Source organism: Eurypyga helias, unplaced genomic scaffold (genome assembly GCF_000690775.1).
Source record: "Eurypyga helias isolate BGI_N326 unplaced genomic scaffold, ASM69077v1 scaffold33791, whole genome shotgun sequence".
In the NCBI taxonomy this organism is placed as follows: domain Eukaryota; kingdom Metazoa; phylum Chordata; class Aves; order Eurypygiformes; family Eurypygidae; genus Eurypyga; species Eurypyga helias.
Window position 1 is genome coordinate 1 of NW_010230737.1, and position 27,695 is coordinate 27,695.

At 39.2% G+C, this 27,695-nt stretch overlaps 1 protein-coding gene across 1 annotated transcript in view; it reads left to right on the plus strand.

Annotated features, from left to right (window-relative positions):
- Positions 1 to 7,976: 7,976 nt before the first annotated feature.
- The window catches only part of ARNTL2 (aryl hydrocarbon receptor nuclear translocator-like 2), a gene marked incomplete at its 3' end in the record, with an annotated part of 24,185 nt that continues 4,466 nt past the window's right edge, over positions 7,977 to 27,695 (plus strand). The window contains exons 1-13 of the mRNA XM_010160842.1: positions 7,977 to 8,119; positions 9,414 to 9,449; positions 11,972 to 12,010; positions 14,531 to 14,688; positions 16,810 to 16,889; positions 17,636 to 17,728; positions 19,726 to 19,843; positions 20,672 to 20,815; positions 22,492 to 22,732; positions 23,700 to 23,806; positions 24,381 to 24,531; positions 25,697 to 25,752; positions 26,595 to 26,703. Coding sequence (XP_010159144.1) covers positions 8,025 to 8,119; positions 9,414 to 9,449; positions 11,972 to 12,010; positions 14,531 to 14,688; positions 16,810 to 16,889; positions 17,636 to 17,728; positions 19,726 to 19,843; positions 20,672 to 20,815; positions 22,492 to 22,732; positions 23,700 to 23,806; positions 24,381 to 24,531; positions 25,697 to 25,752; positions 26,595 to 26,703 — 1,427 coding nt within the window. The remainder of the gene's footprint in view (positions 8,120 to 9,413; positions 9,450 to 11,971; positions 12,011 to 14,530; positions 14,689 to 16,809; positions 16,890 to 17,635; positions 17,729 to 19,725; positions 19,844 to 20,671; positions 20,816 to 22,491; positions 22,733 to 23,699; positions 23,807 to 24,380; positions 24,532 to 25,696; positions 25,753 to 26,594; positions 26,704 to 27,695) is intronic.

The following is a 27,695-nucleotide window of genomic DNA, read 5'->3' on the forward strand; positions in this document are numbered from 1 at the left end:
GGTGCCGTGCGCCTCGGGGGAAATCCCGAGGGTAACCTTCACCCCGCGCTTCTCCTTGTTACTGCCATGTCATCAGACTGATGCCATGTGCACCCGAACGGTTTTTAACGGGGTCTGTAGTTTATTTATAACGCGCTCAGCCGGTTTTTATGTTGGTGACTTTTGTTGTAGGTAAACGTCACTCGGTATTGCAGGTACAGTGATTTTTGGCTTCTCTGTGCGCGTGCATGCCCACGCTTGTGTGGTGACCGAGGTTTGACGTTCCTTGTTCTTAACCGTAAGTTTCTGACACTAAAACAAGTCTTGGTTGTAAGCCGCCAGCAGCCGTGCGTGCTCCTCCTGTGAGGAGTATGTTGCATCCCCTCTCCCGCGAGAAAGAAGTGATTTGCACCGGGTTTTGGGAAACAGGAGCGAGCAAATCTCTCCCAAGTCATCACTGCAGCTCTCTGTAGTCAGCACCGGTTCTGCTAGGGCTAGTAGCTGTGGTTTTCTAAACGTCTGTATTCATGTTGCAATGTATACGGGGATCCTGGCTGTGTAGAATAACTAGCATTTTTTCTGTCTTGGCTGCTAGATTGGTTAAACACTGGTACAATTTTGTACCAAGTAAGCTAGGGTGTGAAAACAAAGTTGTTTTTTCTTTTTTCGTGGGTACTTTTGTGGAGTTTTTGCGGTCTCTTAAATTGTGCTTAAAACAAGGGTTTATTGTTTTTATTTCATGCATGTACTGGAAGGAAAGGAAGTAATAAAAATAAAGAAACCCCCAAATATAAGGACGTTTCCATTTACAAGCAGATTTGAGAAAGCAGTGGACGGTACGTTTTCATGTTTTCTTGTGAAATGTGTCCCCGTGTCCCCCCCGGTTTCTTTTGCTACCTGTGTTTATACCTATTCTTCTAATAGATTTTGAAGAAACAAGGGTTTTTTTTTCCTACTGATTTTTTTTTTCTAAAGGTAAAAGCATCTTAATTTTTGTGGAAAAAGGTCCCTACTGACGTTAGCTGCTTAATAGTGTTTTCACTTGAGTGTACACACTATTGTTGGTGTACTTGCAGCTTATGAAAAACAAACACTTAGCTGGACAGTTCACATCAACTAAGAATCAAATTCATTTTAAGAAGAAATAATTTGGTGGGTGTCTGTGGGAGGAAGCGAATCACTGAATACTCTGTTGAAAGTTCAACACCACATGCCAGGGCCAGCTAAAACCATGGAAGTTCTGCAGCTGACTTGATAGGAATCAGCATTTTGCAATAATATGAATCAGAAACTTAGAAGAAAACAGCTGCCCTCCACTCCTTTAGCAGTATATGACTGGAGAAGGTGGTGTTGGTTGGTTGGTTTGTTTTTTCCCAGCAATGAACTATGGTATACTGGACTCGATTTCTATCAGTGTCCTGGTTTGAGCCTGAAAGTGACTGGGAAAGCAGGGTAGCCCTCCAAGGGCTTGTGGAGCATCTTTTCCTTTGCTGGTTACAGTCACACTTTTTTCATACACTAATAGGTTTGGTCAAATATTTGGTGTTTGAAACCTCTTAAGTAAACGTGTTAGTTAATTGGTGAATTGTGATTCTTGACTACTAGTGAGTGGTGAAAATAAGTAAAAATGATTATAGAAAGTAAGCAGTTGTCTGTTAAAGTTTTATTTACATTTCTATTGTTTGGGGTGTTATAGTTTTTATTTTCATAATTTTGTGATATTAAAAACAAATCCAGTGTTATTATGTGAACCTGTAAGAGTTTATTCTTTGTATAGTAGTGTATATGAAGATGGTTTCATTAATGAAGTCTGTATCTTGCTCCTGCGTTATTCATGCTTACAGAATTTGGGGAGGGAGGGAACCCGACCGGTTTAGACGTTTCTACTGTTTTCAGCACTTAAACCCAATGAAAATTGTTGCCCCAACTTTCAAAGAGATACGCTCTGGGCTATGATCTGGATGTCAGACTTGGGGTAACCGTTCTGCAGATGCTTTTCACGGCCTATTTTAAAGCTCTAAAACAAATCAAGGAAAAGAATATTTAATACAGCTCTCGCCCCTGTTTAGAGAAGATGTTTCTTTGATTTATAAGAGTTCAGATCTGCAGCGATGTGTATCATAGCACCTTCCTTCCTCACACCGTACTACATGTATGTAGGGTATAGGTTTAGTCTTCTCGTTCTCTAATGAAAATCTGCAGTAAGAATTCATTTAAATAATTTTAGAATAACTCCATAGTAAAATAAAGCAGTGTACATGACACAGTTATTTGAAATTGTTTGAATCAGTAGCTGTCCCGTGTGCGCGCTGCGCGTGTAGATAGATACATCTGTAATTGCTTAGGTCATCAGAGACGGCTTTTACCTTAAGAAAATCAGCACGTCAGTTGTGACAAAACTTAAGAATCCAACTTGATGTCTGGAGTCATACCTTAGTTTAGAAAAGTGAGGTTGCTTCCGTGCCTAGATTTGTGTTTGTGTGTCTCTCTCTGCTGCTTCGTGGGACTTCACTCCTGAGGACTTCAGAGAGACCCTGAAATGAGGGAGGTGCTCCAAGGCTGCGTGCACGTCAGCGTTCTGGTGCAGAGCAGCAGCGTTGGTTTGCAGTGAGTCCCATCGTCCCCACTTAGCGCTCGTTGGCGTGGTTTGCAGAGCGGTTTTGGTACAAATGAACTGGACTCCTGAAGAAACTACACGAGCATGTTATTGTAGGAAGGTTAGTGCTACTCCAGGCGCATACCAAGCATACTCCAACTCCAGCCATAAGGGACTGAACCAGTGGTTTGTTCTCAGGCAGCTCCAAAACACATGCATTGTAAGGATTTTTGGCCCAGTGATCCGGACCAAATATGATTTAGTGTCAGCTCCCTGAACAACTTAGGAATGAGAAATAGGGTTTCTGCACCAGCTGCTCCTCTCCCCTGCCCTGTTGCAGCTATGCCGTTTTAGTGGCTGCTGTAGACACAGCCCAACTGCTTGTGTGAGCAGATGGCAGGTTTAATAACTCCTCTAGTTAGACTAAGGAACCCCCGTGTGCCGCTTTAACGTAATTTTGTCACTTCTGTCGTAATTTTGACTCCTTTAAACTTGTCAAAGCTTGAATTTCTAGCTCAAGGTTTTTGTGCAAGCCAGAACCATGCATGTGGACAATGCACGTTTTAATGGTCTGTGGCATCTGTGGCCTTAGACATTTCAGTTCAAAGCAGCTTCTTTCTTCTTTCCCTCTGCCAGAAAGTGCTCCGAAAGAGGAAGCTGGCTTGAAAGTGCCTCCTTGTTCTTAGTAAGGTTGTGTCAGTGTTAGCACGTTGTTAACTTAGGGCTGCGACGTTTCTCCCAGTCTGCTGTGTTTACTCTTATTCACAGGCTGTGAAGAGTCCCACCCCTAAGTGTTATAAACGTACCTATTCCTGGACATTTAATTGCAAGCATATTTTACTATAATACCCTGATAGCTGGATTCAGATGTTCTTTTTTTGAACTGGGTAAATGAAGGCTGATTTACACCTTTTTTAATTTATCGATACCTGCATGACTTGCAATTTTCTGCTGATTTTTAGAGTGCTGATGTGTCTTGTATGATTTCCTTTTGGCCGTTGTGAAAAGTCAAAATCGTGTTTTGGGAAAGCCTGTGAGGAGTAAACCTATCCAGAAAAGCTAACCTTCTGTAGGAGTGTGGGTGGGTCATGAATTAAGGCTGCAATTTTGAGAGACTTGCTTGGGCTTAAACTTGTTGCAGGTGACCCAGACAGATGCCATCTGTGGCTGTTATATTTTAAGAATGGCGTGATAGTTCTATAGCCACCTTGGGTGGGATTCATCTCGCTTGCCTTGAGATGCCTACGGAGTAGGTACCCGAGTCTCAGCTGGTTGCGTTGGTCTTTGTGTGATTACCGTGTAGAGGTAGGCACTCGGACTCTGTTTCACCCAGCCAACTGTAGGAATCTATTTTAGTTTGAGATGAATCACCCTAGAAATGTTGTGTTTTATCTAGCCAACTGTAGGAAGCTATTTTAGATGGAGATTAATCACCCTAGAAATGTCTTCTTCCCTCCAAGAGGGACTAGAATGGCTAGTTCAGATGAATCTCACTGTTTAGGGCTGGTGGAATTTGGCCAAAAGGCTTTTCTAATAGACTCTGTTTGCTTAGGAACTGAAACCCTTAAAGCTGTTAGTGGAGAAAACTGCTCAGGAACGTGGCATGCGTTTAGAAAATATTATTGTCAGGAGTTGGACAAATGGGCTTTCCCAGGCCTTGTTGTTAACGCACTGCGTGTGATTTACACCGACCCTTTGCCGGACATAGGACTACGGCTGATTTAGTAGGTCTCTACTTTAGATCCCAGCCCTGAAAAGTCGTTTCACGTAGCTCGTGAGCAGTTGTTGGCTTCCTTGCCAACCTCCTTGGGGATGGTCATTTTTTAGTTTTTATTTTTCATGTGGAAAAACGCAAGAGAGGTGGTAGTTCAGTATGGTATGGGCTTCTGTGCTGATGTGAAGAGGACTGTGTATGTTGTCAACCATTCCTTAACTACTTTGTTTGCCTGATTATGAAAAGTACTAAAGTTAGTGTTAAAATGAGGTTTTTATTTCTGATACACTTACTGGCAATGAGCTATTTTTCATATCGTGTGTTTGTAATGTTTGGATGGTCTTTGCTTGTTGGCAGAGAGAATGATTATGGTGGGGGTTTTTTCAGTGTTGCTTTCATTTTTCCTGATGTGTATAATTTGCTTTTAAAATATCTTAATTTTTTTAATATAAACAAGCATATACACTTAATACTCAGAGCCAGACATAGTCTATAAATAAACATATATATCTCGGGAACTATTCACTTAACTATTAAAATTTGGTTATCAATATGCCAGGGCACTAGCAAAACTTGGAAATGAGCAGGAATAATAATAATAAAAAAAAAACCCCAAACCTGTCATTTCTCAGTTGGAATTTTATTTGACTTGCAAACCAGACTAGTCTAAGAAACAGCCTTTGGGGTGGTAAAACTAAGTATCTCTGTTGAGATCAGTTGAATTAAACTGTTTCTAGCAGTTTAAAAATTGACTAATGATTTTGGGTTTTCCAGGAAATGAAACTTGCAATAAAGAATACTGGGTTTTGATATTATTTTTCATGAAGTAAGTGGGCTATGAAATTGGGAAACATTCAATTTTTTGCTTCCTATGTTCTTAGAGGTGCTTGTTTCTGATGTTAATGGTATGAAAATATTCACAGGAATTGAAAGTATAAGAAATTCAGCCAAGTATACAAATAAAATGTAAGAATCCAGCTTTTTCCTATCATAGAAGCACACCCTGGTTATTGAGGTGCATTCTGCCTCGTTCTTTGTCAGCTCAAAGGTTTTTAAATCATTTATCCAGCACTCCCCAAGTGGTATAGCCAGAGAAGTAAAGAAATCTTTCATCACAGACTACGTGAGGTTAAGAGACTCTTCAGGGAGAGAGTAAGCACCTTGGAATCACCTAGGATCATAATGATAGCTATTATGCAGAGATTATTTTAAAGCGCTCTTACTGACTTCTCAAAGCTGACTTAGCTTTATGAACTGTTTCTGTCTGCTTCTCGTTCAGTGAGTGGTAGGTATTCAGAAGATGTGCTCTTGTCTGTTAAATTTCAAATAATTCCTTTTCTTTAAGTTTGGTAGTTCTGAAGCTTTAAATTTATTTCTCTGTTTTCTTTTGCATTGTTTTTGGTTTTTTGGGGGGTTTGTTTTGGGTGGGTGTGGTTTTTTTTAGAATCTTAAATTATATATATAACGAATATATGCTGCATCCTGTAGGTGGTCAGGGATCAGTAGGTCAGTACAGATTCTTAACCTTGTGTCTTTGCCCAAGATCAACCAGCTATCTTACTGGCACTTGGCATGGCATTTATTTTGTCACAGTGATAGTGTTTAGGATTCAATTTATCCCCTAAAAATTGTAGTGTAGAAATTCTTAATGGGTCATTGTTGCTGATAATTAAGAACACAAAAAATGTTTAGATTAAGAAAAAGAGCAAAGGGTGTTGTTAGGAAACACAGAGGTGATAAGTGCAGGATTCAGAAATTATTGCTCGAGTGTGAGGAAAAAAACAGGAGTTGTTTTTATAATAATAAATTGGGAAAGCTGTAAATGCTGCATTCCATTTTGTGCCTTTAAAGGGAAGTGGTTTAGAAAGCAGGCTGGCCATCTGTGTGCAAGGGAGTATTTAGGTCAGTGGGTCTGTTCTGTCCTGCTTTGTTCCAGGACGAAAGGATCTGTTGTGCTGAAGGCATTCTGGTCTTTGATACATGCAGGTTTCTGTTTAGTAAGTACTCTTTCATGAATATTCATGAGGTGAGATTATACTTCAATAACTTAACCTAGTAATTATAGGTTGCGATGACCTAAGTGAATTAACGCTACGTTTTATTTATAAAGAGCTCCTGTGAAATTGTTGGGGGTTTTTTATTTGGTGTATGACTGCATGAATTTATAGTAGAAATATGAAATGAGATTATTATGAAGTGATGATTAATCATAAAAATATTTCAAACATCTACCTTTCGTGCCTTTGTAGTGTTTATGATGTAGTGGTTTTTAACATATTTTTAATATCCTTAGCTTGAATATGTTGTGTATTTGAGTAACCAAATTTTCTTTCTGTTGCGAATGCCCGAAGTCTGTTTCTTATTTGTCAAGTATTTATTAATTTTTAAAGTTTCCACCTCCTTTTTTGGGACTTCCTGTGTGAGTTAATGAGTTAAAGAGCTTCCTAAAATAAAACGGGGGCTGACTCTGTGCAGTCTGACTTGGTGGAGAGAGGATTAGTGGAAGACCAGGCAAGCTGCTGTTCAAGTATTAGCCTATTTTCATTTAACTCTCCAGAGTCATATTCCAGCAGAAAATGGGAACCCAGCAGGTAATTCTTATGGTGTAAGAAGTGCTTACACTTAAGAGGGAAAAACATACTCTGTGTATCATTCTTTTTACATATTTTACCTATCATTTACACACAGCACAGATGGTAAATGAAAGAAAGCTTACAGTAAAGTATCCAGCTTTCCTTCCTGCTGGATTTTGGAAGTACTCATCTTGGGTTTTGCCTCCTGCCAACAATAGAGGTTCATTTCCTTAAATGACCTCTCTCAGTCCCTCATCTCTCCCATGATGGAGTTAGTTCTTGACTGTTTCTAGGTGTGTCACGGGGGATACTTATCTTGGTAGCACATGAAGCCTAAAGGAGTGCCTGCGTTTGCTGAAGCGATGCTAATTCTGACTCTGTCCCTAAACATCAGCTGGGTAATTCTTTGTGGTAGCTTTGCACTGAGATAGAAAAGAAGTGGAATAATAGTGCTTTGATGCCCTGAGACTGTTTTCCTTTCCCAGTGGGTCACTAGGGATTATTTTGGCTTGTGGCTTTTCTTCTGTCCCTCCCAGAAACAAAGCAGTTTTCCTTGAGAGGAGAATTGTGAAAGGAACTTTGGTGGAGAACTTTACAAGCTTTCAAGACTTTTCCAACTTACATGACTGACATTATGTGTAATTGTAGATTTTATGTCAGAAATATGGCAAACTCTTCTTTTTTTTTTTTTTTTTTTGGATGTCCAGCTTGTTTAAAACCCATAGTTCACTATGTATTTTTCAAGTTTCATTTAGTGTTAGTTGCAGTATTCTGATCTTATGAGTAATGCCACCTGGGGTGATTTTTGCAGCAGGACGTTTGAGGCGCTGGGGGATTTATGTGGAGTCTGCTAAGACTGTGTAAGGAGGAGAAGAGGTGTATCTTGTATCGCGTTGGTGCGTTGATCGGGTTGATGAGGTCTTTCAGGACTGTGGGAAGACAATGTACTCTTTTTGTACTTAGGTTGTAGCAGTGCAACCCGTATGGTTCTTGTGTCAGAGGCACAGAAGCTACCCAGGCACAGTATTTTTTTTTCCAAGTGAAAATCAGAATGGATCCACGATGATACAGCTCCTACTGGACACTGAGCTTTTTATTGTCATTCACAGATAACTTCTCAGTAGATGGAAACCCGTGCGTTGCTTCTGGAGTCCTCAACCTCATGAATCCAATAACTACGCCTGCTACCACCACTCCTTTCAGTGCTTCTGTCGCCGAGCCTCCACGGAAGCGGAAAGGAAGCGATTCCGATAACCAGTAAGTAAATCGATTCCGTAGGTGTCCCTACATAAATAACAGATGAATGTCTCAAATTTATGCAGCGTGGTAACTGTCTAATCCTCTTTCCTTTATTTATCACCTTTATTTATCACAATGTCTTCCAAATGCATTCTTTGGCAGTCCTGAGTTATTAAGAATAGAAGAAATGATCCTTAAATCTAAGGGATATACGTAGGATTCTGTAATGCCATTTCCCAGCCTAAAGTGTCTGGGTAACGTGTCTCTCATGCTGAAATTTCAATCCTAACTCCCCCCCCACCCCCTTCTCTGCCTGCTAGTGCAGGCAAGTTCTCTCTGCAGCAAGTTGTTAGTAACTTGGTTGAAGTCTCAGGAGTGCAGGCTGGAGTATCACCTTAAAGCGTGAAACAAGATTACTAGTTAAGCTCTTTGATGTAGAACTGCAGAATCGGAACTGCTTCTTCAGTGACCAGGGCAGCCATTTACTTAAATGTCCAGACAGGTCTGTGACCTAAAAATGAGGACTGTCCTACAGTAGTACTCAGCCTTTTAAAGTGGGTCATATTTGACTACGGAGATGATACTGTCAACTGCTTCCTCCTGTTTTGTAACTGCCAAACAGATGTCAGTTAACCAAATAATTATTTACATCGAAATTTTTTTTTTTTCAGAAGTGATCTATTCAAAGCTATATTAATCCCCAGAAGTAAGGGACCCAAGCCAGCCTGCAGATCTAGTGCATTACAGGCATCTCCAAATTAGTGTGGAAAATCCAAGTTTAAAAAGGGGGAGGAAATTTAGATGTATTTGCGATGATTAAAGCAACTCTCTTCAATTGCTGCTGCTTCTATATATAGTCCACTGATCTACAGAATGTAGCCATCCAGTGGATGTTGATATAATCATCTAGTTGGAGATTTAAATGTATCTTGGAGATCACTGAAAACTCCAGAAATACGTTAGTTTCTGAATAAAACGTCTGTGTTCTTTGTCAGTAGCAGCGGTTGATTTTTACCTGTTCAGTAATAGTGCTGGTTCATCCATAGTGTTTACCTGAAGTTTGGATCTCTCTTTGATTTGATAGAACTTCTGTCATAAAGAAATTCATGTCCAAGTTGAAATACTAATTGAAAAAGTATTGTTTTATAAGAACTAGTAATTATTTTCTAAACAACTAATGTTTTTGTCGAAAATAACTAGTCAAGCAGGGTTTCCACTGAAGTTTTTGTGTGATGACTTTTCATTGGGTATATCAAGTCATCTTTTTGTGCTTCAAGCTACATTTTGCTTAGTTTATTACCTGTTTCTGCAGGGATACAGTTGAAGTTGATGGTGATCCTCAGAAAAGGTACTTTTTATAAATGAATCCATTTCTGTTTTCAGTGCTATAACCATGTTGCATTTTCCTGTTTGTCTAGATGAGCTGTGTGGTTTGCCTTAAGGAATGCTTTGTCTAAGGGCAGGTCTTTGTACAGCACAAGGTGATAAACCTAGCTAATTAACAGGATGGATAGGTCCATCCAATGCTAACGTTTTCCAGTATTTCTTTCTAAGGAGACATGCTGACTTGCTTATAACTTTTCATTCCCATTCTTAAGTTCAATACTAACAAGTCTGGCAAAGTAACAGTTAAATAAGAATAATATTCTTTTTTTTTTTTTTCCTAAAATTGAATAGATTATTTTGCTTGGAAGTGACCTACAGCGATCATCGAGTCCAACTGTCTGACTACTTCAGGGCTGACCAAAAATTAAAGGATGTTGTTAAGGTCATTGTCCAAATGCCTCTTGAACACTGACAGCCTTGGGACATTAACTGCCTCTCGAGGAAGCCTGTTCCAGTGTTTGACCACCCTCTCGGGAAAGAAATGCTTCCTCATGTCCAGTCTAAACCTCCCCTGGTGCAACTTTGAACCATTCCCACGTGTCCTGTCAGTGGATACCAGGGAGAAGAGATCAGCGCCTCCTTCTCCACTTCCCCTCCTCAGGAAGCTGTAGAGAGCGGTGATGTTGCCCCTCAGCCTTCTTTCTCCAAGCTAGAGTCATAGAATCTTTTAGGTTGAAAAAGACCTTTAAGATCGAGTCCAACCGTTAACCCAACACTGCCAAGTCCACCACTAAACTGTGTCCCTAAACACCACATCTACACGTCTTTTCAATCCCTCCAGGGATGGTGACTCCACCACCTCCTTGGGCAGCCCGTTCCAATGCCTGACAGCCCTTTCCAGGAAGAAATGTTTCCTAATATCCAATCCAATCCTCCCCTGGTGCAACTTGAGGCTGTTTCCTCTTGTCCCATCCCTTGTCTCTTGGGTGAAGAGACCAATTTCCTGATTAATACAGATTCTTTTATTTCTAGTACCAATTAAGTATACCTATGGTAAAGCCCTGAGGTAGAATTTCACCCTGTGTTCACATAGTCAGGGTAGTTCTAATCTAGCTGCTCACGTCAGTAACAATCCGGCTGTTAGGACAGAGGCTGTATAAATCCATTGAAGGCTGTGACTGACTGCTTGAGCAGCAAATTTCTTCTAGTTTCTTCCTCAGGTGGAGCTCCTGAGGGAAGAGGAGAGTTAGTTAATAGGCCACATGCTGCAGTGTGCCCCCTTACCTCTGCTCCTCCTGCAGTCAGAGGATGTAACTTCTCTTGGAGTTGATACTATATACAGGTTTCTAGTAAAAGTTTCATTTAAAATGAAAGAAAGTTGTTGCTGACTCATCTGGATCTGAAACAGTTTAACTGAAGAAAAATCCTAGGGTCTTGTGAGTTCAACCTATTCCTGTGGCTGGGTTTGCCAGACAGTCTAGAAGATTCCTGGGTGTTAATTTGGCTCTAGCTGCTGGAGCCTCGCTGGAGTCTGTGCTTCGTTACAGGTGGAAGCATCTTTGGGGGTCTTGCCTAAAGCTGTGATCACCAACTGTTCTTCTGCTTCCATCTCCTCATAAGAAACAGCTGCTGGCTGTCTCCTTATAATCCTTCTGGTACAACATATGCCTCTTCTAAAATGCTCGTAGGCTGACAGGTCTCTCCTCTGGAACGGAGATTAGAGTACAGCATGAGATGTTTCCACTGCCAAATTAAATGATGAGGAAATTATGTAGAATGATTAAAAATATTTGTATCAGTTTTTCTTTAAAAGAAAATGGTGGCCAGTATTTCTATAGGAACTGCTTCTCTGGAAGTACCAGATCACTCCTACTGAATTGGCAAGTTAACTATTAGGCCACACTCTGAAATTCTTAATAGATGGTGGTGAAGAATACTATGATCTCAGGGGCAGAAAAAGATCCTTGCCCTTGTTTGAGTTGACAGATACTCGGCAGCAGGAAAATATAAAGGACATGCCACAGGCACTATGGTTTTCTTTCATTTACAGTTTTATTATGTAGACTTTCCAGTCATTGCTCTATGGTATGGGAAAATACTTAATTCTTACTTTTTCTGACTGTGAGCGGTTAAAATGTATTTTAGGCCCAGTTTAGGCTAGGGTTGCTGCTTTTCATCTTTTGACAATAAGATTTTGGAAATAAAAACATGAATAGATGATATCTCTTGTTATTTGTTTTAAATTAAAAAAAAAAGTAAAATCAAGCCTGGACTTAAGTTATTGGAATGTGTCGTTGATTTTGTTTTCTCCAGGGTGGAAATATGCCCACAACATGTTCATGTAACTGTGAATATTGGAAGTTACGCTGTGGTCTCTTTCTGTTATGCATCACTTGCTGTATCATTTTTGTACTGGGAATTTTTGTGGGTTCGCTTTTGTTAGAGCCATAGTAAATTTGTGACACTTTCTATATTCATGGGGGGGGGGGAAGGAAGTGCCTGGTATTAAATATGCAATGTAAAACTGTGTCTTGTTTTCTCTAGGAGTGAAGATGAAGAACATGTTAAAATAAAAGATTTCAGGTACTAATTTACGATAAAAGTACATTTGGCTAGTAAGTACTAGGTTTCACAATAGTAAAATATGACTCTGGGATAACAGTCATTAAAACTGTCAAATACTTAACAGTAAACTTTTTCCCCTTAAATGTACACTAATTTTTAAAGCCTCCTTGAGGATTTTACTTTCTACTAATTTTAATGAAGAGTTGTGTTGTAGAATATCTCAGATGGTTTAGCAAAAACCTGAGGTTAAAATTTTCACCGTGAGAAGGAAATGCAGTACACTCAAGTTGTGTGTAAAGGGAGGAGCTGATCCTCAGCCCATACGAATTCGAGAATTGCTTTTCCTAGATTTGTCTACATTTGGAGATTATATAAAATTTATCCCACGTGTAAATGGGTTCAGCTGGAGCATGGCCAAGAATTCTTGTTCCGGAACAAGTCCTTGTATGGGGAATTATTCAAGGTGTGCCACTGTACTTTGAATTCACATCTTCCCTGAATCCCAGTGGCAATTCACATTTTTAAAGCACTTTTAAGATTCGAAATGTTGTGTGACTGAATGCAGTCCTGATTCATCCAAACAAATACTTTAAACCACAGACAAGCCACTTAGTAAAACTACAGCTGTTCTATCAAGTTGTTTTAAAAATACATCTCAGGCATTTGTCATGTGAGCAGAGATGTCAGAGCAGAAATACATAAACCACTCTGCTGTCAAAAGCATTATTTACACGTTTTCTTTACTGAGTATCCCAGATGGCTGTACGAGATTGTTTTGGTACGTGGCTTTAATAATTCCATGTTGTATTGTTTATTATTTTTCCTTACATTTTGGCTCATTAGTTGGAGGGGAAAAAACATTAGAAGACACTTTGTAGTTTTGCGTAACAGTTATCTCCCTCCAGTGTTTCTTTTAGCAAGCTTGTTGGAGAACTTGCCTTTTCCCCTTCCCCTTTGAAGCAGGGAATAACTGGTAACAGTGTAGGTGCCCATTTGTAACTGGGGAAGCCTGTAACAGCAGGCTGCTGGAACCATTCAGCCGTCACATGAATTTCTGCACTCACCTGCACTCACCTGTTCCGATTTCTGTAACTTCTTACTCACTCTTCGGGATGTGGAGGACTGTTCTTTCCTCAGGTGTTTGTAGCTGCCTTCCTGAGGTTCACCGTTCACGGAGCACACATTACCTGACTGTCCCTACCTGACATGAAGGAAAAGTTGGGTGAAGCTGTAGACTTGAGAATAACTGATAAAATTAAATTTATAAAAGGCTTTACAGAGAGAAAAGCTAATTGGATGAATTACCCGGAATTGTTTGTGTGGAGGGGGGATTTATTTTGGGGAAAAATAATAAACATAGTAGAAGACTAGGTCTTTAAGACTGTAGATTGTTCTTTCTCAGCAGGCCCGATGTCGTTAACTTTCCTACCTTTAATACTTCTGTTACAGTATGCCTAATGGTAAGAGTTTGGGACATTGGTTAACCAAAACGTGTTGTCCCTCAGTGTGGGTAATGACCATTGTGTCTGGTCTCAATCAGGGAGGAAAATAATCTTCATTTGAGTTGAGTGGCAGCTTGTCTTCTGGGTGAGGGGGAACAGAATGATTCAAACTTTTCTTGATCTGCTAGAGGATGTTAGAAGGGAGATAAGCTAGAAAAACTAACGTGCTCCACTAGAAAGAATTAAAGAGAAGGTAACCTGAGAGATAAATGTATTTGATGTGCACTGTCATGTGCCTTAGAAGGGGTTTTCTGATGGAACTGCCTGAGAGGAGAAACTCTTTCTGTGGCTGAGTTCTTGGCCAGAGGCTCACCAAGAGATGAAACATGAGAGGCAGGGTATGCGGCGAGGCTGAAACCCTTTCTACCACCTCATCAGGTGCATGAAGGGGAAAGCTCTCTGAAATACCTCTGGTGAATATAAATGAGACTTAGCTTTTTCTTTCAGTTTCCACTCTGTCTTATAAGTAGATAAAAATGTGTTGTCTGTTGCTTGTGCCGTGCTGAATTAATGTGTTTGTGCCGTCTTCAATGTGAGTAATTTGTAATGGCTTATCTCAGATTGTTGTAAGTTTGCATAAAACAGGAGTTCAAAGATGCTTTAGCAAGTGCTTGGAGCATTCTTTGTTTAAAAAACCAGAAGCGGTAGAATGAATACCCCACCTTACTTACACAGGCCAGGGAGCAGCCATGTGTTCCAGGGATTACTAATGACATCAGAAGCTCTCTGGTATACAGTAAGATGTCCAGGGTCACAAGAAACATTAAATTCTAGAAGTCTTCATAGCCTCTTGTTCCTTCCACATACAATCAAGTTGTTGCTTGAGATATTGCCCCCCGCTCAGTATTTCACATTGTTACTATGACCAGTCCTGCGTTGCTCAAGTGAATCCAATTCAGTTGGCAAGTACAAGTAGTGTATGAAAAACTGTCTGAATGCAGTAATACTTCTTGTGATCTGTTCCCAAAATTAAACTGATTAATATTATGGGGAGAATCCTGTGTTCTACATCTCTTAAAATAATTTTTCTCCTTAGAGAGGCTCACAGTCAAACAGAGAAACGAAGAAGAGACAAGATGAATAATTTGATAGAGGAGTTGTCTGCTATGATACCTCAGTGCAATCCCATGGCACGAAAGCTAGACAAGCTTACAGTGTTACGGATGGCTGTGCAACACTTAAAATCCTTAAAAGGTGGGTTTTTGGAATCTAATCCTGAAAGTCCTTGTTCTGTCAGGAGTTATACTGTGTATCTTCTCAGGTGGTCCGTGAATCAAAGGTGATTTGTTTTGTGTGTCCTTGCTGAATTCAGTTCTGAGTCTGTTCTTCATTTAAACTGAGGTGTTTGTAGCTACCAGAACTTCGTTTCTTCGTTTTGGTTGGTTGAGCCGAAGAATAGTCACCCTTCAGTGCCTGACATTTTCTGTCTTTTAAGGGTGTGCCTTGCAATACCTGTCACTCCTTCTTTCTTTTTGAGAATTAGAGATCAAGCAAGTCTGTCTTTCATTATTTTCTGACCCCCACATTAAACGTGTTCTGTGGTCTCTCCACTTCCCATCATACTTTCTGGAACAGTAATGTCTGTGGTGCTGTACTGATGCCAACAGCTATACTGCCAGTAGGGAAGCAAATTGTCTTCATGCTCCTGTTTGTTATTCCCACGTTTGTGATTGCATCCAGTCTCTTTGTCTCTGTACTGGAATTCCATGTTTATCTGCCGACTTTGAAATTTACAACATCATGGAAAAAGACCTTTGAAAACATGCTTACCTGAAGAAAGTGATGTAAGTAGTTGCACTGGGAGTGCAGAGAACTCACGTCAGTGATAGGCTGTGTCTTTTACAGCATAACCTCATAAACCCAAAACCAGCTGTGTAAAAGTAAAGAAAAAATTAGTTTGGACATTATCCTCTTTCAAACTTATTTTTTGCCTGCAAGAGCAGTAGTCAAAAGCAATGTTTCGAGACTAAACGTACTTCAACAGGATGGTTGATGGCTTGGATTACACTCAGGTCTTAAATTCCATGACTTGTTAGAGAGTACCAAGGCAAGTTTGTATCCTCAGTCAGCTAGTGAAGTTAATCGTGAGTCTCGTGAATGGTTTTGTGTTGGCATCAAACCAGGATATATTCTTTCCTATCCTTTTGCTATTGCTAGGTTTTGTGATTATTTTTTTTTATCCCTCCCCTGAAAAAACCTATATCCAAATACCAGTTGCATATCGCATGGTTTGTCAGCAGCACACAAGATTTAAGGTGTTTTGGCACCACTGTTTCAGAATAATAATTTGGTCAACTGTAAGCAAAGACCAAAGACTTCTGCATTGCAAAAAAAAATTGATTATGAATAAACATATCTAATAAGAGCCCCATTAGCCTTAAGTCAGAGGAGTGTAGGAAACGAATTTTGCTCCTAGCTTGTAGAGTCATAGAATAATGTAGGTTGGGAAGCATTCCTTAGAGGCTTGCTGGCCCAAGCAGGCTGAGTGTTCCATGTAAGGAAATGATAGGACAAATTAGCAGGGCACTAATTGCACTTTTAAACCAGCATTTGCAAGAAATCTTCAGCTCAAACATTTGTATTTTAAAAGTAGGATATGGAAATTGGACTCCGTCCAGCACAGTTGTTATATGTATCTGCAGAACTAATGCTTTAAGAAGTTACAAGATACTGTGTGGAATTATAGTGAATTCTGAAAATTGGAAAGTTCAACTGCTATTTACCTAAAAACAAACAAACAAAAAAATCTAGAAAAGGTTCTGGAAATGCTTGTAATGGCTAAAAATTATTTTAGAGTAATTGCCATGGAACTGTATTGGAAGCTGGAATTGCCATAGGACAGTAAACGTGGTGAGTCAGTCTCATACTGAGGGAGACATTAAATTTCACTGCAATAGAGTTGTTTCTGGACTGTTGGATATATAGTGAAGCATTATTTATGACAGTTGATAATATTGGAGTTATTCACGTTCAGCAAATGTCAAGAATTCTGAAATAGGCCCGTGAAATGTTTCTAGAAAATTCAGTTTTCGTAATACCGCTTCTCTAGCAGTACTTTAAAGATAGCTGAACAGAAGTTTCCTTGGTTTATGCTAAATAAAGGGCAAGAAAAATCTGGATGTGTGCCCATATTCATTACCAGCCTTTCTTTGAGTTTGAGTTGGTTTTATTTTTAATATTTTTACAACTTTAATTCTTTTTATTCAGCTGTCGCGGTTTTATTGTATAAATTTTCTGTGCATCCAAGTGTAAGTGTTAAAAGTAAATTTAAAATGTGACTTTTGACATTACGTCTGCAAATAATCTGTTTTCCAGGTTCCACTAGCTCCTATACAGAGGTCCGGTATAAACCTTCATTTTTAAAGGACGATGAGCTCCGACAGTTAATCCTTAGGGTAAGCGGAAAGAAACTCTCAGTTAAATGATGTCCTTATCGAAGCTTGCCATTGACTCGAGTTTTAAGTAGGAAAGTGCTTTTTTTCTCCACCTTTTTCTTCAAGCAAGTGCTTTTATGAGGTTGTTAGGTAGAGTGTACAGCGCCTGCTTTACCGTAAAGGGGTGGAGAAGATGATTGGTGTGAGGGCAGACAGCGGCCCTTGAAGGGGTAATTAATCTGTATGCAGCCCACGTAGTAATACGTAGTGTTTGATGCTGATACTGGTCTGCAAGCAAATAGAGGGGATGCTTTTAATTACACATAGGTATACTTGCAATCGTTTGCTCTCCTTCATTTCAATTTTTGGAGATGTACTTTGAAAAAGATACAGGAATAATACCTGAAAGAAAATCTTTCTTACTGCTGTTGCACTTTGTCATATACCCACACCCCTTTACCCTTTTTTCACTTGCAACTCTCTTCTTTTTCCTTTGCTGCAATAACAAACTTCGCCAAGATCTGTAAGATGACTCCCAAGTTAAGCTGTTTTGCAGCTGGCTGCTTCCTTTCCCAACCTGTGTTTAAGGAACTTTAGCTGTCTGTAGCGGAAGGTCTGATTTGGTCCTTGCAATCTTAATGGCTTTTTGGTGTGATTTACAACTTAATTTAAAAATTCAGGCTTAAAAGTGTGCTTCATTGTAGTCAACAATATTCACTGTGTATTTTAATTGTATGTTTTTAAAGACAGTGTCTTTATATTTTCAGGCTGCAGATGGATTCCTGTTTGTGGTTGGATGCAACAGAGGAAAGATTCTGTTTGTCTCAGAATCAGTTTGCAAAATACTTAACTATGATCAGGTGGTTATAACTGAGTTTCTTGGTTTGCTTTTACCTTGCGTTTTCATAGGAATTTTTAAACTTTTCCATTTTATTGTATGCTACTAAAGAACAGTCCTTGTCTATCATTTCTTGGAACTTCTTTGATTTATCCTTCAGAGTAAGGCTGAATATCCTGGCACGAAATATTTGCAAGTACAGTCAGTGTTCCTGACTTGAGTAGTAGCACCAGATTTCAATTGATCTCCCGTAAGAAAACTGCTAGGCCGAGAGGAAGGGATAATTTGAAGCTGTCCTAATTTCTATTTCCAAGAGACTTTCTTTTAAATGGTGAAGTTCTTGGGTTTTTTAGGCCAAGGAAAATTGGTAGCTCGACAGTGGAAGTTAAAGCTTTCCTTGGTAATGCCTTTACGCTCAGATGCACTACGTAACACCTCATCCACAACAACTACCTGTGTATATGCCCTTAACTTGAAGGGAACTGATCTAGGGTGAGTTAGGTTACCCTGTTGAATAAGAGAAATAGGAAAAGTGTAAGTACCTTCCATTAGTTGACATTTAACATAACGGGCACTTACCACAAATAATCAAGGCATGAAATCTTGTTCGTGTATTTATGACTTCTGTTCCAAAACCAGAGACTAAAGCTGTTACTGCTTCCATCTGTCTACTTCATAACTTTGAAACCATTTGTGCTATGTTCTTTTTCTTCAAAATGGAAGGGTAACCAATCTGAGCTCTTTTATAGGTTTATTTTTATTTAAAAAAAAAAGACAAACACTGCATCTTTTAAGTTAAAGTGAAATGAATCATCTCATGGTAACAAGCATAAAGCAGATTTTTCTTTTATAACTTCTACGCTGAGTTTACTCAAGGACTAAAAAGAATCTTTAGAAGTATTTCGTATCGGACATACCTGCTTTCAGACCCACAAGATCTTTGCTGTTCCAGACAAAGAGGTTCAGAGAACATGACTGACTTAACCCATGAATTTATTCCTTTATTTGGGAATCATTCTAGGTTATGAATCCCATCCTGTAGCCTCATCTGTCAATCTCTGTATTTTGACAAGGCTGCTCTTAGCCTTTCTCAGTGGCACTCAGCATTTTCCCGTTGCTCTGGGGTTGGATGGGGACTGGGCAGATGAAAGAGGCTGTATGTTTATCCTGCTTTCTCAGAAGCTATTCGCTCAACCCATTTCTGGGTCTGGCTGAATGGAGAAGTGCTCCCCTTTGTGTATGCAGAGATCACATATCAGGTGGTGTGCATCTGAAATAAGTTAGGATTTGAATCTAGAATACTGCTTGTCAACACAGTTCCTTTGTACCCGTTGATTTGTCCCGCTGTGGTGAAGGTAAGCAGCCAAACCTCCAAACTAGCCTACTTCTGTCAGAATTCCTTCCTGTTTCAAAAGAAAGTAGTGCTGCCTACAGTAGTGCAGCAGATCAGATACTTGGGGTCAGCCGAGTGAGGAGGTTGAATGTACCCAGCTAAAAAGATTCCTATAAATATTCCCTGCTAACGAGTGCTGAAGGGAGCTGACTCCTGCTTCCAGGCAGCTCTTGGCTCAGCGGTGCCATTCTGTCCAACCAAATTAGAGCTAAGTCATTAGTGTGAAGATTTCTTCCTATTCCCTTGCTTCCCCCCTCCAGTAGTCTGTGGGTGGAGTTATTTTGCGCGTAACCTTTTTTGACGAGGATCGGGAGACGTAAGTGCATAAATAAAACAATTGCATTTACAGAACTGTTTTTTAATATCCAACTAAACATGCTATTTTGCAAAGAAGTAACAAATTATGGTTTTACTACCCCATTTTTATAAAAATATAATACTAAACAGTGGCAAGTCCAACGCGGATGAAACTAGTGATGTTTGGAGTAACTGTGGTATTTGACTTTTTTCAATGGTGTAAAAAGTTGTTTTTCTGAGATAAGCAGTATGTATGGGGCCCTGTTCTAAATCAGTGTGGTTCTTATCTTTGTTTTTTGGTGTTTGTTCTTTTTTTTTCTTTTAACTAGGCCAGTTTAATTGGACAAAGTTTGTTTGATTACTTGCATCCAAAAGATGTTGCGAAAGTTAAGGAGCAGCTTTCTTCTTCTGATCTCTCTCCTAGGGAGAAGCTCGTAGATGGGAAAAGTAAGTCATATTTGAATGTGCTCAGATATTTCTTTTTTAGAGGAAAGTTAATAAATTCAGTTATTTATGCAGGGCATGTTCATGCGTTCATATGTGCATGGATGTACAAACCTGAGGTATAATTTCTGTGAACCAAGCATATTTGAGTGTTTATCTGCTGCTTAGAATGTACTTAGAGTTTAAAAGCTAGCCCAGAAAAGAATTTATTTCAGATAGTAAGAATGACTGAAATTTGCATTGTTAAACATTTACCAAGATGTGGTCTGACATTCTTCCTACCAGGCATACTGCTTTTTTTTCTTGTATTTGATAGGTCTTGTCAATACAAAAGACCTGATGTAGTCGAACATGGGATAAAATACTTCAGTATCAAGAATCACTGTCTTCTCTGAAAATGCTAAGTGTCAATCCTAATTTAACCAAATCTTATTTTGTTTACAGTTATTTCTAGTATGGAAAACCTTATGTACTGTGCAGCTAATCACTATTTTTTAGAGCTGGCTTTTATAAGCATCTTTGCAGTTCTTCCTTGTACCAAATAGAAGTTGAAAGTTTATAAAGCATATTTATTAAAATAACATTCAAAATATCAAGAATAGTTTAAAGGTAGTTTGGTAGTTCTTCTTGATTTTGGAATCTATGTGGCAGTCGCGTTTTCTTTGCCCTGTTTAATTTATTAGACTTTTTCATTTTTAATCATAAGGACAAAGGTTAAGCAACTAAAGAGTAAGGAGAATGTGTTGGAAGTTAAATGAAGAAAAGGCCTTGTATTCTGAAGTTTTATTGTTGGATTTTGGTTTTTAAACTACTCTACTAAATTTTTGTAAGCTGGCTTGCAAGTACACACAGATTTTCAAGCTGGACCAACTCGACTGAATTCTGGTGCTCGGCGTTCCTTCTTCTGTCGGATAAAATGTAGTAGGACCACAGTCAAAGAAGAAAAGGAGTGCTTGCCCAACCCAAAGAAGAAAGGTATTCAAACAATGTAGATGGAGCGGGGGCTTTCTGTCTTGCAACTTGGTATAGTTAAGTTCCCAGTCAGTACTGTGACCCTTGTACTTATCACTGACTTCAGAAAATAGATGTAGAGAAGTGTAAAACTGTACTAGAGACACATTTTTGTAAAGCAGTCTAATTTTACCCTTTCTCCTCCCTGTTTACCCCTGGAAAAGAGGGAGGGAGGGAAGAACCTGAGTTACAGTGGCTGTATAGGAGCGCATGGTCTGTTGTAGTCAAATTTTTAAAAGTCTCAGGGAAATTTTCGAAAGCACGGGAGCAGATCAGAAGAATGAAACTAAATAACGTATGTCTTGAAGATAACTGTGAATAAGGCCTGCAGTATCTACTCTTTTGAAGGAAAAAAGCAAGTAAACCAACTTTTTTTTCCCAATTTACTTTGTGTTATATGTACTTACTATCTTTTTTTTAACCATAAAGTTAATTTATCAGTGTAATATCAATAATTTTAATTTAGTTCACATTTTGGTGTGCCTGTACAGCAGTATACTCTTGTCGAGCTTTCAGTGAATGGGTCTTTCTTTAAAATGTAATTTCCAACTTTTATACCTGAGTACTGATTTTTGCAAAGGTGTGCTGAAATTGCTTGACCCCGAAAAAATCCTCCTACTTTTGTTTTTCAGTGTAACCCGTTGTTGTTACATCTATGTTGTCACACATACCATACAATAGTAAATTTAAAAATAGGTCTGTCATTGTCAGTAAATAGAATTCAGTCTCCCTTGATGTGCCAACTGACCTGGTGAGGTGAGACTTCAGCTTGCATGAATGTTTCTGGGAAAGCAGCATTGCAGGAAGGCACCTTCACGTTCTGAGAAACAGTGACAATCACAGTAGGATAACTCAGGTTTTCATTTTACAGACTTGTTATACATTTTCCATAGTTGGTAGGGTTAATGCAGTCAAATCGAGGTAAAGCGTAATTTGTTCAGAATACAGATATCAAGAATACCTTGGCAGTCTTTTGAAAGATAGTAACTGGAGGTTGCACCATGTCATCTCTCTGCCTTGATGCTTATGAGGGTGTCTGCGTGTTACGTAGGCAGCAGCAAGGCATCTGCCAGCCATAGGAATAAATGACGGTGTATGCCGTAATTTCAGACTTCCAAAACATTTGTGTTCCCAGAAAATTGAGGAATTCAGAAGCCTCAGATAAACAGAAAACAAGCTAGGTTGTTTGGGGTTGTTCTCTTGACTGACTCTTTTAGCAATTGCGTGTGTTTAGATCAGCACGTTCCCAAAAGGTAAATTGATTCAGAAGCTACATAGTGCCTCTCTGCTTTAATTTACTATACATATGAAACCATACAAAGAGGAAGTGATCTGTGGGTTACCAGGCTGTTGGTTTACCTCTTCTTTTTTTTCTGTGAGATTGTGTTTGAACTGCCAACACCTATAACATCTCTTCCGAAATCTTACATAGGGTTAGAAGCGCTCTCTCCAGGTAAGCCAAAATGAAGTAGTGCAAAATTAATTTAAAAATACTCTGTAAAATTATCTATAGCTTTGTACGTGTGTTGAAGGTAAGCATGAAATATAGTTGCAGGTGGCATGGTGGTTGGAATTTAAAACAGTATTTCAGTTTACTTTTTTGAACCATAACTGCTTCTTATTTCATTTCTTTTTATCAGATCACAGAAAATACTGTACCATTCACTGTACTGGGTATATGAAGAATTGGCCTCCTAATGAGGTGGGAGTAGAAGAGGAGAATGATGTAGAAAAGGACAGTAGTAACTTTAACTGTCTGGTTGCAATTGGGAGGTTACACCCTTATATTGTTCCACAAAAGAGTGGAGAGATTAAAGTCAAAGCAACAGAATTTGTTACACGGTTTGCCATGGATGGAAAATTTGTTTATGTAGATCAGCGGTAAGCGTTTTGCTCTTTAACCAAGAGAAAATGAAAGTGTCACCACTAGTTAAATTTTCTAATACTTTCTGTCACAACTGTGATATCTCAAGGAGGATAGAATTTCTAGGTGCTGTACACAGGAAGCAGTTCATTTTGAATCTATGAGTACTTGGGCTTTGGTTTTTTTGTCAAACGTAAAGCATAATGTGTAAGAGTAAGTGTGTTCTATAGGAAAAGATGAGCTAGGAAGATTAAAGTATGTCCTGAAATGCACTGATGTGCTTATTTATTCATAAAGAAAAATCTCAAGTTAGACCTTCATAGCTGTGCATATGACTGAAGTAATTAACACTTAACCAATAATTATTACTTCTTAAAATCTTACTGGTTGGAACACATACATTCTATCTAAATGAGGTACCAAATTATTTCATTAGGAGCAAAAGCTGAGCTCCCGTTTTCTGAACACTCTCAAACACTTTTATGTGTGGTATAGACTGAGTTACCACTTTGCATTTGGGATTTCATTATTGTCCCTGGAGGGTTTTTATTGCTTTCAGTCATCTTGTCTTTCATCTAAAAGTGACAGCTTAAACCTATTCCTTCAAGTGGCAGAGCAAAATTCAGCTACTAAATTTTTTGACTGACTCATTCCGTGTGACCAGTATCCTGACTGGCTGATGGGAAGACCTGATGATCAGAAGGTGTTCTGTGTGTACATGTGGTTTGCATGTTTAAACATTGTTGGTTTGTCTTTGAATTGCCATTCCTTACAAATGGATTATTTGCAGCGAATGGTATTTGGTATTACCAAAAATGGTATTTCCTGTTGCTTTAGAGCTATACTAATGTGTTATCTTTTTTCCAAACATGAACACGAGCATCTATTTCTTTAAATACTCATTTTCTGAATTATCTGATTTTGAAGAAAACAAACTTTGCAGGTGTTTGAATCCACTGGAGTTCATGTTTCTATTTCTAACAGTGCAACAGCAATTTTAGGGTATCTGCCACAAGAGCTTCTAGGAACGTCTTGTTACGAGTACTGCCATCAAGATGATCACAATCATCTAGCTGAAAAACATAAAGAAGGTACAAAATATTCGGTCCTCTCAGACTACATATACCTTCATGTAACCGCTGTGGGAAAACAGCGCAAATAAAAAATTCAGAAGCTGAGAATTAATAACACTAAACAATCTCAGCATTGTCCTCCTCTACGTCTGCATTAAGACATGCCTGCATAAAGGTTGTAAGAAAAGCAGGGAGAAACTCCTGTTGTCTTGGACCTTGGGGCAGCGCTGTAATCGCAGGGGAGTAATGTCGGTGCTTCTTTTATCCCCCTGCTTCAACTCTTCGTGAGGATGGAGCCCTGAGGAGCAAATGGGCCTAATCTTGTAATTAACTGATTATGAAAGCTCGCCAAGTCTGGATTCTCCCTGCTAGTGGTTTGCAGAAACGTACTACTTGGACTTTAAGCTGACTAACAGTGCTGAAACAGTAGTTTGAATTTAGCAGGGGTCCCCTCCTGTCAGTTGTCCTGGCATTTAATTTGTATTTCTGGCCATCAAAACCATCTTGGCTTTATGATGCTGTAAGACAGCTTATTTTTTTTTAAACTTTCTCAGTATAAATGTGGTGATTACAACTTTCCTCTCTTATCCAGTGTTGCAGAATAAAGAAAAAGTGTTTACAAATTCCTACAAATTTAGAGCAAAAGATGGGACTTTCGTTACTTTAAAGAGTCAGTGGTTTAGCTTCATGAATCCATGGACCAAAGAACTGGAGTACATTGTATCAAACAACACTGTGGTATTGTAAGTAATTCATGACGTGAATTCCCGTGTCATTTTTTGTCTTAATTACAGGTAGCGTTAATGGAGAGCCATCTACTTAGGAAGCAGAACAAGACTAGAAAACATCAACACAGCACAAAAAGTGGTTGACTAACCTGGAAGAATTTTGCATTTACCATTTATCTTTACTTCAGGCTCAAGGGGTGGATTTAACTCCGAGAGCTGTGCCATTTCCAGGAGAAAAAAGGGGGTGAAAGAGTTAAAGGACTCAAGGAAGGCTCTTTTAAGAAAAACAGATAGGAATAAATGGAAATGTGAAGTTAGTTCTGCTTTTCCTTCCGAGCTTTACAAGCCTGCACATGTCAGTTGAGCTAATTTTAAGTGCTGCCCTAACTGATAGATTGTAGAAATGCAAGGCGGGACAACAGGATACTCTCCACATTGATTGCCGGGGAGGGTCCTGTGAGACAGCAAACACGTGTGCTTAATTCTGCCATCTGTAATCCATCTTTCTCGTTCCCTGTGCCTGGCGGTGGAGCTGTAATTTGGATTGTTCCAATGATTCTGAGGGTCTTTGCCAATGACTGAGTGTTTGAGAGGGGGACGGAGGGGATTTTATTTCCGTTAAACCCAATTTGTCAGGTGGCCTTTTACCCATCCTGTAGGTGATTCCTGTCTTAAGTCAACATCACCCATGTCCTCTTTTCCCTCAAGAAGACAGCAAAGAGCAGTTAGGACACTCAGTGCTGCCCAACAGCCAAAGGCTGCCCACCCTGGGGATCTGAACATCTGCAGGGGGCTAGAGGAGGGAAGGCCGGCAGCAGCTGCGGGCAGAAGGTAGTCACTGGCCTGGCCTGGCCGTGGTTGTTTCTGGCTTACTGGTCTCCCTGCTAGGAGTATGAATGGTAGCCTTGTTCTCGTGTGATGGAACACACACAGCCCTATTGGCCTTTCTTCTTTCGTCAGAGAAGAAGTAGAAATTTGTATTTCACCCAGTGCGTCAGAAACAGCAGTACAAAGGGTTGAACATGGAAAAGTGCTGGCTATCTCATATTTTTACTAGACTGAGGATGTTAGTTTTTACTCTGTGTGAAGTGTTGTCGGAATCAAACATAAATATGCTGGGGTTGGCTTTTGGAAAAAACTTGCTGATTTTGTTTCATTTATTTATTTACTTAAATCTCAGAGGTCATAACGAGTCAGCTGAAGAACAGGTCCCCCACGGTTCCCAGCCTGCAGAAGGCAAGTGTTGCTGCTTAAAGTTATCATAGATGCATCTCCTGATCAGTCATTATGATTTTAGATGTATTCAATCCAGGAGATTTTTTTTTTATTTATTATAGGCTGTTGTGCAAGGAAGGATTAGGTTTTTTTTTTTAAAGCTAATTCTGGTGACAGTTTCTGGTTACTCATAACATCATAATCCACGTCATTCGCATAACTCTAATCAGAAGGGCTTACAGCATATCTTTTCTTTCTAGCAGCTTCTACTACAGCTGGCTTTTGGTTTGTAGGATATTATGTTTCTGACACAGGCCCTCTTCGTATTTGGCTTTGTTTTCTGAAGAAATACAATTGTACTGAGTTTACCTATAGAATATAGGGTGATACTGGTATTGATATGTATTTTGTTAATATTTTTCTGCTATGCATAGATTCTGACTTCTACATGCTCTTTTGTCACATTGCTAACTTTTTTTTTTTGCTTTTGAAATTGTTTTTAATAACTAATCTCAGTTTGTGAAAAACCTAAGGGTGTTTTTCTCATGTGTTTTCCTTGTCTGTGAGAGAGCCTGGAGGTGGTAATAATTAAAGCTGTTTTCCTTACTGGAGATCAGCAATTTTCACAAATATATTAACTTATCTGTCTATTGCAATTTTCACAAATATATTCACTTATCTGTAAATAAGACTTAGAGCACCCTCCCCCATAAGCTTAGTGTTTAAAGGAATTTAACCTCTGGAGATAAGAGATATTGAACAAAAAATGTTTTAGAATGAATCTTTGAGGTGATTGTTCCTTGCTGCATAATGTAACTGCAACAAACTTAAGGATTTGTTTTGGGTTTTTTTTTTAACTGTAGATGCTGTAAAACAGTCTTTAGTAAATGTACCTGGAATGTCCTCTGGAACAGTTCTTGGTGCTGGAAGTATAGGAACCGAAATTGCAAATGAAATATTAGAATTGCAAAGGTAATAAATGCTTGACATCATATGTTAGGCTCTTAAATAAGGATGGAGAAGAGAGAGCTCTATGTGATTATGTGGGGGTGGTTCATGTTTCTTTTTTATTGTGTTGTATGTATAAAATACATTTAGTTTGGCATTACGAGATACTGATTATAACCTGCTGCTAGTCTCATGCATGGCAGAACACGTCACTGGGGTTGATAAATAGTTTTGTTCTGGGCATGCAGTTTCCTTTGTCAATGAAAGTGTTATTTAACTGTGGCTTCACATGATGTTCAACTGGGTAGATAGACCATTCGGGAATGGAAAATCAGTTGGCTGTGAGTAATATTTATGTTTTTCAGATAGCATTTCTCTGCTAGGAAAACTTTCATTGAAACAGTCCCCAGTGGAGTGCTTTCATGACCTGTCTTATCCTTTTCCTGATTATCCTGAATGCAGAATAAAGTGGTAGTACGATTCCTTCCCAGTACACAGCTGTAGATTAAATAACCCTCACTGCATCATTCCAAGTGGGAATCCATACAAGATTCAAATTGTTAAAGATTGACTGTTGTAAAACTAACTAGTTTTAGCAAGTCCGCAGCACAGCTAAAGAATTTGGAAGGAAGAAACTTATTTTTCATGTGAGGATATTGTTATGTATTTTTAGTGTTGGGTACCCGCAGTGGTGCCTGACGTGCTTGTATAGGGAGGGGCCTCTATTAGCCTGTGTCAGTTCTCACTGTATCACATTTGTTGTTGAAGAACATTTTTTAAAAAGTCTTTGAGCCATCTAATTCCAGGACTTTGGGATGCACATGCACAGAAGAAGTCTTTCAGTCACAACTCTTTCAGGAATTAAGGCTTCATCAGAAGCTCCAACCGCTTCTGTTAAGTTCAAGTATAGGATAATGGTACTATCATCAGCACAGGACAAGTGAAGTGTTTAGCTTTGGATAATGAAGCTGTTCCTCAGACTTTAGATCTTATACTTCCAATTCCAGGTGCAGGAA